Source organism: Anopheles darlingi, chromosome 2, assembly GCF_943734745.1.
Source record: "Anopheles darlingi chromosome 2, idAnoDarlMG_H_01, whole genome shotgun sequence".
NCBI classification, from domain to species: domain Eukaryota; kingdom Metazoa; phylum Arthropoda; class Insecta; order Diptera; family Culicidae; genus Anopheles; species Anopheles darlingi.
The window spans coordinates 61,201,386-61,214,003 of record NC_064874.1 but is presented as its reverse complement, the minus strand read 5'-3'; the positions used below and the strand labels follow the sequence as shown (position 1 = coordinate 61,214,003).

At 41.4% G+C, this 12,618-nt stretch overlaps 1 protein-coding gene across 1 annotated transcript in view; it reads left to right on the top strand.

Annotated features, from left to right (window-relative positions):
* LOC125948056 (zwei Ig domain protein zig-8-like) overlaps positions 1-6,991 on the top strand; it is a 38,731-nt gene extending 31,740 nt beyond the window's left edge. Inside the window, exons 4-9 of the mRNA XM_049673694.1 lie at positions 2,287-2,639; positions 2,919-3,035; positions 3,281-3,374; positions 3,504-3,631; positions 6,044-6,212; positions 6,291-6,991. Coding sequence (XP_049529651.1) covers positions 2,287-2,639; positions 2,919-3,035; positions 3,281-3,374; positions 3,504-3,631; positions 6,044-6,212; positions 6,291-6,394 — 965 coding nt within the window. The 3' untranslated portion in view covers positions 6,395-6,991. The remainder of the gene's footprint in view (positions 1-2,286; positions 2,640-2,918; positions 3,036-3,280; positions 3,375-3,503; positions 3,632-6,043; positions 6,213-6,290) is intronic.
* Positions 6,992-12,618: the final 5,627 nt, after the last annotated feature.

Sequence of the window (12,618 nt, the reverse complement as noted above, 5' to 3'; positions counted from 1 at the left end):
GCTGGTAGATTCTCGCAGCGTTTGACATTGATAGCGGGATTATGTTGTTCTGTTCTAATTTGATGGAAACATGAATTCAGTTGGGCTATTTCGAATATCAATTGATTTTTGAATAATTTTGTTAGCATTTAGACGCAACATATTAAGACTGTAATAAGGAATCTGTGAGCTCAAGGGTTAGGAAAACATAATAACCTTCAGCGAACTCACTGAATGTATCAGCATAGCTTATGCAAGTGAGTGAGGGAGGGCATAAATAATAGAAATCATGAACTCAGCCTCAAATCAAATAGCGGCGAGATTCAAGCAAACAATAATTCTCTGATACATAATTCATCTTTAGCCGTTACCCACAGAACCGGTGTCGCAGGTGTTCCAATCAAAACGCCGTGATAGCCTTCAACAATTGAAATCCAGCTCCTCACATAAAATATTATTCCCGTCTATCACATAAAATTTAGATGCTTTCGTCAGTGTGCGAGCACGAGACGGATATTTTTTTGGGGTTTGGCCGAACGCATCCCAGCTACTAATCGACAACAATCAATATTTTAATTAAAATCCCAATTTGGTAGTCCGACAGCATTATGGCTATGCTCTGGAGAAGAGTATTTCCAATTCTATTTTGCTAATTAACCGCATATCGATTCCATCTGTTGTCTGGTTCGATCGGGGATTTTCGATACGGTTTGCATTTTTGAAAGACTATCGTGAGGCCAATCAATGAAATTCAACATTGGTTTTTAAATTCAAATATTTCTTTGGGAAAGCGATCATTTGCAGCTATCCTATTTTGTCCGAAAAATCCGATTTGTCGTTTTGAGCTTTTTTACTTTGCGTCATCATTCTACTTAATCGAAATGAATACAGGATTGTCTGTTGTCACATAATGAATTCGTGAATCATTTTTAATAAATTTTTGTTCCGCAGAACTACTTTAACTTCATACTATTTTTGAGCACACCAAGCGCTTTGTTCTTCAATTTGTCATGTATAGTTGGATTCAATAAATAAAAAGTGCCCTCCTCAATAAATAAATAAAAAAGAAGTCCTTGCCACATTTGTTTCATGCATTAAGGACGATTCCTATTCATTATTCTCCTTTCGATGTACCACAGCATTTATTTCTTTAGCAATGGTTTATCTCCATTACATGCTACAAACGGCTCAATCAATGCTTTATTGAATCACTGCTCTCGTCGACCACATAAAAAAAAGTGGACCCAGATACTATGAGAGATTCATGAGCCAGCATTCAACGTTAGCGAAGGGTTTAATTTGATTCAGTTGTGGTTTTCCCGTACCCGGAGATAGCTTATTATTGGTCTTCCGTATGTTTCCTTTCCTTTTTCATCCACCACTACCACCAGAAGCGTGCATTAAGGATCTGTGGAAGGGATGCTAGATGAATTCCAGGCGATAAATTAATTCTCGCCTTCAACGTGTGACAACACTCACGCATAAACATGGCATGCGGTACTGAGGAATACCATAGACCGGCCACGGAGACTCGATAGCAGAGAGGTGTAAGCGTAAATGAAATGTCTTTCATATCCGTACGAATCGGGCATTCACTGTTGCCTGAAGATACTGCCATAATACAACATCTGGAAGTAAGCATGATTTATCAACCTTCGAGTGCTACCAAGAGAGAGAGATTGTCGCTTCCGATTCAGGGAAGTAATTAATGAGGAGAAATGGCTTACGGGTCTCTCCGATGCCTTCATGTTATGAAAGGATGAGTGTCCTGTAGGAATGGGAAAAAGGATGAGCAAAGTGGTTGTTTACGCTTCTGATTAGAAGATTAGCCTCCAAGCTGCTCGTTGGTCTGTCGATCGGATTGAAGCTCGATGGTGTACTAGAACTCTTTTGTTGGAGGTGTCTAAGGACTGGAGTGTCTGCAAATTCAATTAAATGTCCTCGGTTCACGAAGAAGAATCGAAACATTGCCATGCTTTGCTACAGACTTCTTTCTGCTCGTCTTGGATCTTAATACATGTTTTATTTGCGAACGAACGAAGGAAACGATTCATCTACCATCAGCATTCACTCCGATCCATCGGTACCTCTATGTGACGGTCCGTACTGAACATTTGTTATTCTAATATTATTCTTCATCTCTCTCTCTCTCTCTCTCTCTCTCTCTCTCTCTCTCTGTCTCTCTCTCTCTGTCTCTCTCTCACTCTCTCTGTCTCTCTACCTCTCTCTTTCTCTCTCTCTCTCTCTTTCTTTCTCTCTCTCTCTCTCTCTCTCTCTCTCTCTCTCTCTCTCATTCTCCCTTCTCAGGATTAAGTAAATCATTTCAGAGCTTCTCGGAAGAACAGTTCTTGTCGGAGCTGAGTGATGATCGAGCACCGATGGATGATCGAAAGCCAACACGACGACCATCGTCACAACACCGCAGTCGTCCACCGTACCTCGGCATCTACGGTAGTTCCGGTAAAATTGGCCAACAGTTTCATCCCAGTGCAGCGGAGATGAGCGAGAACGAGAGTTTCGACTCGGACGAGAGCAATCGGCTTAGGACACCACTTGACCGAGGTCCATACTTCGATCTGTCCTCTTCGAAGAACATTACGGCGCTCGTCGGCAAGACGGCGTACCTCAATTGTCGCGTCAAAAATCTGGGCAACAAAACGGTAAGTTACCACCGCGGATATCCGGCCATCCTGTGGTCACGGGACCTTCGTTCGGTACTTATGACGACGAGGAAATTGGGTTAATCAAGGGAGGAATAAGATAACAAATGATGGTACACTGCAACCGGGACTAATGACTTCCGGTGAAGGGAACAGAGGGATTCGCGAGGGATGAAATTGCAGTTCAGTTGGTTCGGGAGGATCCCTCATCCGGTTAATCTCAATTTAGCAGAGAAAAGATGTGTTGGTCCCGTCTAACGGTTTCGCTTTATCTTAAAGGTTTCCTGGGTACGGCACCGAGACATCCATTTATTGACCGTCGGTAGATTCACCTACACATCCGACCAACGGTTCCAGGCTGTACATAATCCCGTGCACGATGACTGGTCGCTTCAGGTAAGTCCTTTCGCCGTCCAGGGCTCTCCATTTTCCAGCATTTTGCCAGCGTTCTACACTCCATACATTACCACATACTACCACATTGCAAGTCATCGATCATTTTTCGGAAGTGGAAATGTTCTCAGCTTCAGCAACAGCTTCACATTGCCACTGGAGTTTTTTGTGTTGTTTTAGTTTCTTCTTAGCCGCTTCTCCATCATCCGTGCTATCTAACGTCCGCTTTGTGTACGTTGTACTTTCAGATTCGATATCCTCAGAAGCGAGATACAGGAATGTACGAGTGCCAGATCTCGACGACGCCCCCGGTCGGCCATTCGATGTATCTCTCCGTTGTCGGTAAGTGAGGGATGGACAGTGAACCACAAAAAATTAGTCTGATGTCCATTCATTACTTCCGTCACCAACTCTTCTAGTGACACTTTTTCTCTCTTTCTTTTTCTCTTTCTCTCTATGCAAATACTATAGAGCCCATCACTACGATTATAGGCATACCGGACCTGTACATCAACACTGGTTCAACTGTAAATCTTACCTGCATAGTACGGAACTCACCCGAACCCCCCTCAACCATCATGTGGACACACAACAACCAGGTGAGTGTGAGGTCCTTCCTTTACTTCCGCTTTGTGTTTTGGCATATTTCTGGTTTGTGGGTGTTTTGCGATGTCCTTGTACGTCCAGGCGCAAGTGTTGCTGCTTTTGCAAGGTTTATGTGGTTGATTAGTTTTTTGCAAAACATATGCTCGCACATAGTTCTCCAGATTGAGGTGGTGCTCATGATATGCTGTTCATGTCCTGGATTGATATTGCATCACAGAGGAACATGGAAGAAGATGCATTCCACTACGCAGCAGAGGATTTGAAAAATGTTTGGACGTTTTTTAAAAGGAATTACATGGATTGAACCATTGCTTTTATGATTTCAGAATCAGGAGTTATTTCTCTTTTAAAAACATCGTTTCATGCTGAAAGGGACTTACATGTCTTCATTTTGTTCAACGATCTTTTGGTGTATGTTTTTATTACGTTTTTATGAAGCATTCTAAACTAAACTGTGTTTCCACACTTTATATACCCAGAGTCATTTCTTTGCCAGATTATTTGTTGCTTAATTTTGTTTGAACGGCACAATTATTTGTAATGGGAATACTCTGTCCAGAGGAGGCTGATTGTTTGAATTTATAGCTACCGATACTTTGAAGGTTCTGGCTAATAGATAGTTATCATAATTCTTCTGTGCTTTTTCACATGAAAGAGCACTTTGCAATGTCAAAATCATTATTTCGTCATCTGCTTACTTTTCTATTTAAAGCATCAATGCAGTGACGCATTTTTCTCATAAGTTTTTTCCATATTCCCCCCGGTTTTTGGCAAAGGAACAGACCGGGTGGATAGTGCAATTGACATCTCTCGCAAATTCCGGCAGTTGCAGAGAGTACGATAGAAAATGGGAAAAGGTGCGCGATGAAAATGCAAACCGTGCCCAGCATGCGGCTACTCGCTATGCATCAGAGAACAGCTGACAATATTGGAGTTACCAGTTTGAAAAATGGACCGTGGGATGCACGATCTGACGAAGGATGCACGGCCCATCGAACTGGTGCACGATGTGTACGATGCGATGGGGCAGCGACTCTTTCTCATAATCTTCGCTCTGTGCAACAACGCCCGTTGGTCTGCTTTTCAGCGCACAACTCACAACTGATAGGAGGTTGCATAACGTCAACCATTTTTTTTTTGGTCTGGTGCTTCCTTGCGTTCGGTGTATGCGATGCAGATGTGCTTAAAGTTATCTGAGCAGCTGGGAAAACATTCTGCAGCATCAGGACCGACCACCGTGTGCATGGTGAAGGGTTGAATTGGAAGAATCCATAGCAACGTGATATCAATATCAATTTTTTCGTTTTCGATCTCGACACTAACCGAATGCCAATCCATCGGTGAATTTGCGTATGTGCTTGCATAACTCATGCCATAACTGTACGATGCATAATGTTTCACTAAAAATAGAACGAGCAAGATTTAATTAGTGAAGACGCTGATTACCACTCCACGCTATATCGTTGCTATCGATGTTGACAACAACGATATAGGTGAAACTAAGGGTAGGAAAGGTTTTCGTTTCTTCCTTAAATTATAAGAGTGTAAAAATCTATTAAAATTTCTTCGCACTCTCATGAGCTCATCTCTTCTTTTCATAAGGACAACCATAGCACGGGAGAATAAATCGTTTTGCCAAATGCCGACCTCCTATAAATTTTGCTCGACAAATCTTTGCTGACAATGACGGTCGGCAAACTGGTGTACTTCCACTCAGCAACAAATAGCTTAATCGTGGCGAAAGCCACGATTGATTGATGGATGGACTGAAAAGAGCAGTGGCATATGTAACGTTGCGGTCACCGTCGAACGGCATTGATGTGGCCTGACTTTAAACCATTTCAATCGCAAAACATCTACCTGAAAGAGCAATGTTGATCGCTACCATATTTAATTTGCATTAAATTGAAATATTTTCTACCCGATTGACTAAATTCTGATTGGTGGTACGACATTATCTGATAATGATAATAGTTGATGGGCTTTGCAAATACTATCTCTAATCAAAACTGCTTCCGTTGAATACTTTATTTTCTGATTCTTATGTATGTCGCTATCGGATGTAGTCGCTGTGCGGCGCAGAAAAAGGCTTCTTTTATTTAAACATATATAAGGATGGACGAGCCGTATGTTTGAAGGTCACTTATTAGTCGTTGTGTATCTCGGTTCCCTCAAATGTTACTTATACACTCAGAAGAGTTGAGTTGATAAAATATTGTACCGATAAAACGTTAAAAGAAACATTGAATGTTTTTGTTTTGCCATTAACCGCATTTATTAATCTATTTTTAAGTTGTGGCAGGTTTCAGTTCTTCCAGCCATGTCTGATATAATGTTACAAGATCGGTTGTTGCATTATACATATTTAAGATTCATCAACTTATTCAATCGTCAACTCATTTCAGGAGATCAACTACGACTCGCCGCGGGGTGGTGTTTCCGTCATCACGGAAAAGGGAGAGACAACGACCTCCTATCTGCTCATTCAGCGTGCTTGGACGACAGACACCGGCAAGTACGTCTGTTCACCATCGAACGCTGATCCCGCGACGATCAATGTACACATTTTGAATGGTGAGAATTTCTTTTTCTTCACTTTCCTGTAATGCGTTCAACGCTCTACTCTTCCTTTTTATACACAAATGCCACCAGGTGAACATCCTGCTGCCATGCAGCACGACGGCCAGTTGGCGATAGGCGGTTCCATCAACGTGTTCGTCCTCTGCTTAATCATCATTTTTCTTGGATGCCGATGAAAATGCAAGCAGCTGATCATTACATGACATCACGGAACCGCAGAGCATCGACGAGAACATCGAACAGATCAAAGAGAGACAGTGACATTTAATCTAATCAAACCGAATGTCAAATGATGATGACCAATAATGAGTGAGTGAGTGAATGCATGTGTGTGTGAATGTGTACGTGTGATAGAATAAATTAATAAGCACTCCCAACAATGAATTCGAAAAGCCAACGTTTTACTGTTGGGGAAATGGGTTGTTTGATCGAATAAAGGTGAGTGAGAAATGGTTCGTTAGCGGTTCAAATTTTTTAACAAACTTTCAAATCAGTCTGGATTGTGAATTTGGTTTATTGGTTTTTCAACCTTTCTCTGGCCAATGTGAATGAAAAGCTATATGCAGTGGGTAAATAGAAAGTAAATTATTTAATTATGCGGTTTCAATTGATTCAATTAGATATGCTCCGAGAGAATTTTAAATAGTTTTGGCATGAGGTGTGGAGTTTGGTTCCACCCATAATTGCTTTTGGGTGGGAATCAATGGAATTCATTTAAATTTGATGTACCAGAGGTCGACAGAGCTTATAACAGTTTTTATTGTGTACGATCCCTGGCCAATCGAACATTATTTTTTAAATGAATGCAAATAAATAAAATCATTTTAATGATGTGCACGGCAATCCGAGTTTTACTTTAATTATCGTTCCGAAGGTATGCTGTATCATCGCTTCAAACAATACAGTTGTCATAGCACGAGGGGGTAAGCTTAGACCAATATTGTTTATTCACAATCAAATTGAGGCAAACGATTTCATTGTGGTTGCCATTTTTATTCTAAAATAAATATTTTCACAGCTAAATATAATATGGCAATGTGCCATGACACTGCTATGAAACCACATTCTGCGGTAAAAATATAAATAATTTATAATGGAGCGTTCTAAAAATGAGTAGGATTTGGACCTCTATGCAATATGTCATTGTTAGCAAAGTTAAATTTATCAAAAGTGAAAATGAAAACTGGTCAACACGTAGACCTGACCTGAATCCTTCTTACTTCAAATGAATTCAAAATTTCATTTTTTTTGTAATAGTGGTAACAACCACAGACTGCCATGCTCGTTGGAAAAAATCTTATTAAAATATGGTTAAAATGTTCATTTCGCGGGATTCAAGCGTTTCAGGATATTATTTCATATCAACTTTTCAAACGGCCCTCAATAATACATTTTGTGGATTCATTTGGATTAACAGCTCTATGAATAATTACATTGCTCCGATAGCTTGCAAATGGTATTATAACGGTGGCAAACGATAACATCGATAATACACGGGATTGAGGAGAACAACGAAGAAAAGCGCAAACCACAAACTCCAATTCGCACCCAATTGTGCCATCCTAATCCTTTTATATCCTTTAGCTGCCATATGGTACAGATGGCTCCAACTTCAACGAAACTCCTATCGCTAGTTATGCAATATGTCAATATGCATGTTTGTGCCAAGCAGAACTGCCAAGCGCATCTATCCAATATTCTGGTCGATAAGACGGATCCTTTCGAGTTTTCGCAATTCAACGTTTTAATGCCATAGGGGAAGCTGATCGCAGAAGAGCAGCGACGGTTTTTCCGTTTAACAGGCTATAATCCATTTAATTACAACCAGTTACAATCGCCAGAGTATAGCCCTTGTAGCGTACACTACCCCGATCCGCTTTTGTTGTTATTATAGACCAACTGTTGATTGTTTGTGTGTTTGTTGTATTTCCGATTAACCAAACAAATTATGACAACAGTTTGAAGGCTACATTTTAATTGGAAAAGTTAAATAAAAAATGAATATAAATGAATGAATTACGTTCCAACCATTTTCAATAGATTGTCTTCATGTGCATCGCTTCTGGATCAAGATGCTTTGGTGAGCGCTTGTGGCTCGAATATAACTGGACCTGAACGAATTTGGCTGCTTTTCGCGGCTGTTATAATTGAGAAGCCGGAGTTGCTTTTCAGCAAACACAGAAGTGGCGAAATTGATAACATTAATGTCCGAAAAGTTCCTCACCAGGTTTGGACCTTATTTGACATTAAATGGCTAAGAAGTTTTAGAAATGCATCTCTAATTTCCTTGAAAAGCCGCCGTTTTCCACTTTCATGCGCAATGAATGGGCTTTTTCCACTTTCATTTGGCTGTATCTTCCATTCCACTCATAACGACTTGGTGTTTCACTCGCTTTAATTGCAAAAACACGAAATGATTGATTACTTACTCAGTTAACATAAGTGCAACACACTTGGTAAGAAGATAGTATACATACTAGATACTACAAATACTAGAATTTTACTTTACTTACAAGCTGCCAATTACATGGTATCGTGCAGCTTTGTAATGCTAAAATGTGTCAACGGTATTGGAGTAAAAGTGCTGACATTCGGTACATTGCATACTTGGTGTTTGAAGTCGACCATTAACAAGCTCCCCAAAACAACCCTTTGACACGGCACATGTTGATAGGATGCACTGGCTTCTGAGCAGAGAAAGGTTTATGCTGCCAAAGTAGCAATATTGCTGTCCCTTGACTTCGGTAGTTCATCTTGAACGATGCTGATCGATGAAATCTGGTGAGATAAACAAATCGACCCCGTTACTTTCCCTCATCTCCTGGGGTTAGCTGATGGGGCCAAAGAGGTTTAGACATAGGCTCTGTCGCCATAGCATAAACCAAATCCCTAAGTGTAGATACCTTTCTTGTGAAACATCAGTTCTTGCGAAAGGACGATGGAACATGAGCTCCGGTTCATGGTTCTATCAAAGGACAATATTGGAAAGCGTTGATTACCGTTTGATGAAGGTTCGTATCGTCCAGGCGTGTGTGTGTTCGTGTTGTTTTGAAGATAGACAGCATGGGATTGTCAAAATTACACCTTCGCTCGCTCTAAACGCTCTTTCAACTCTCTTTCCCTTCCTTCATTATTCTTTGTCCATCATCAGCGCCTCTACGGTACGGATTCTAAAGACTGAAGAAGATTCACACCCCATCGAGGTATGTCTAAATAGATTAACAATCCTCTAAGCACACTACCCATCGACCGTTGAATAGAGACTACGAGAGCGGTTGGCGTGAACCCGAATATTCCTTGTTATGTATAGATATCTCTCTGATGTCACCTTTCATGGTAGAACGATCGTTGAGCGGTACTTAGATTGTGGACAAGGGTGAGGACATGGAACAAATTGTATATTCTCTTTGATTTGCTCATCTTACGCTACACCGACGGAAACGGTCCCGTGGGGCATACTTGGGTTCAGGTTAACCTGCCTATTCTGGAATCTTTCCCTGATCCCACGTGAGGTACATCCCCTTCTAATACGGTCACAGTAACTCGTAGAGCCAACACCAACACCAGAAAACACCATAAGTGTTTCGACGTAGATCCTCTGCATTGGACTCCCATACCCTGGTCTGCTTTCTTCGATCCACTTGGGTCATGGAATGACAAAAACGAGCAGCCATCTTACGACTATGTCTATCTCTCCTCTGCATGTTGTTTAAACTTTTTTTTAGCTCGCACTAACACTGTTGGGTATATGACGCTTCGGTTAGCCGGGCGCCTCAAAGGACGATTTGCTTTTCATCAATTTTCCACCTTCAACCGCATTACTTCCCTTCAATATTTACCGTTCGTCGCTTTGGTTTCAGCTCGTATGGGGTGTAAAACACTGCTTGAACAAGACAGTGAATAATTCTAGATAATACCATACGGGTGTGAGAATTTTGATGACGAATTTGTTTTGTAACAAATTGAACACTGAACTGGAAAATTCATGAAAAGATTTATTGATGATGGTAAAACTAAGGCTTGGCTACGCTAGAGATTGAAACCTGACCATTGCTGGCTTGAGTTGCGGAGGATTCCCCGCGCCCTGGAGCTCTAACCAGCAGGGTACTCATAGTAAGTTTGATCGATTAGAGAGGAAATTAATAAAGCCTTTAAGCTGCTGATAGCTCGATCCTCGATTTTCAAACCGACATGCTGCATTGTTATGCGATTAGAAGGGTGCTACCATCCGGTCTGCTTAATGGAAATCCCTGTGCATTCCTGGTACGATAGTCCGCAGCTGTTTTGCCTGATGTACCGTTTGTAAGCTTTCCGGCGCGTCAACAAATATCTAGCTAGATTATGGTTCTTCGCCGGGGTCGATGGTGGTTATGCTGCTGAGGGATGTGAATGTAAACACTGCACTGCTCCGGTCTTCTGCATACACTTTTGGCAGACTATAGGGATTTAGACAGATGGGTAGGGATTTTGCTTTTCACAATTTCCATTCCAGGGGTTTGGATTGTGCTTGCTGGTTCACGATCCGTTTGCCGATTTTACTCTTGTAGCGAACCAAGGTTATCAGTCAAGCTGCATTGTGGGATGGTACACAGGGAGGTAGCATTAGCTTTGCAAAGCATAAGTCCATCCGGAACTACTTCCGCAAACAGGGTCTTACCAAGCTGGAGTAGCCCCTAATCCAACCGTACCTATTTTTGGTGTAGGTTGTGTCATTAGAGGATTTGTGGAAGCCAATGAGGAGATGGGAAATTTGTGTAAAAACTGTTGTGTGGATGGGCCTATGGGAGAAGTTAAAATAACGATTTGGGGGTCTTTTTACAATACCCTGATAGCGCCTTCATTCTCCAGCTAGTCAACTGAGCTGTACTGTACACACTGCACTTGGATGGCTTGGTGCAGCGTTACTGCAGACGAAAATTGAAACTTATTGAACGAATTCGCCGCAAAACCACAATTGCCTTCTGTCTACAGATACCATGCCATGGCAGCAAAACTCCATGCTGGAAAGTTCAACTCTGCTTCAGGAACGAGTGCAGGCACCTTTTCTTAGTTGGTTAGACACTAACAACCGCAAAACGTTCCGGAGTAACGCCATGTAGCATGGTCCACAATATCCCTGGTCATGGCTTTGCGGGATCTCGGAGGCCGATCAATTTAACCTTTCGTACAGACATCATTCGGTCAAAATACCATCAGGGTAATATTGCTTTCTTGGGTCCGGCGATGGTGCTGTGGTTATAAATTGAAATGTAATGAAAATAGAAGATGATGTGCCTGACCGTTCCAACATGTATCTTTGCAGCACCTTTGGAGCGATTTCGATTCCATAAGCATATTTATTTTGATTTCCTCAAGGATCGGAAGCATTGTAAAAATGTAAACAAGTGAATGAGAACCACAAAGAAGTATCTGATGACCGTCCATGTTCAGTCGTGAAACAAGCAAACAAGCTGAATCAAGTTCATGTTTGATTCCATTCCCTAATCAAACACAATTCACAGTAGCACAGACAATAGTACCATAGATAAGAGATATCGTACTGGAACTCCCTGATATTAAATGTTATTAGAATGAAAGTTCATTACAATTTCCTATTTGGCGCACAAGACGCTCTTGAAGCGCATTAAAAGTTTAAATGTTGCAAATTTTAAATCGTCCCTAGCGGACTACACCTTCGTCGTGCTCGGTTGTGGCATCGGAAGCCAGTTCCTGCCTTTGCGAGTCACCGATGCTCACGCCTCATGCTCTTAGGACTTTCTGCGAGCTCGAACTTCAGTTTTAAAGCGTGCTTATCAAAATGGTGACGGTAGTTTATTATTTTACTCGTTGGAACTGTAAGCCTATTATCGTAATAACAGGAAATAAAATTAGCAACTATTCCCAGAAAGCACAAAATCCTTGTGAGACAACGGACCGTGAATGTATCCGAATGAGGGCAAGGAGACGAATGGCGAATGCAAACGCTTTGGCAAACAGTACAATGTCGTTATTCTATTTACATTTGCGTTGTCCTTCTTTTGCTCTCAGTCTGCTCTCGGAACACTGCGACTCATTCGTTGGCCATGCAAAAACGATAACTAGAACATCCGGCACTGGACGTGTTTTGAAAATTGTGGATCCTTTTTTGAGTAAGGTTTCGTTTCAGAGCCGTCACCATTGTGATGTTGAGTAGAGCCCACTTTTCGAACACAGCGTAAAATAAACTACTGACAACGAAATGGATGACAGTCATGATCCAGCTTCCGGTTTGGAAATTTGAAAAGAGCTTCCGACAGGCTATCTACATTCGCTTAGCTACAGGATTCCTGGTTTTGAGATGAAATGGAATTATGATTTCTCGCAATGCCAGTACAGGACGTTTTAGTGATGCAGCACCTCTAAGCGATGATGTCAACGTAAA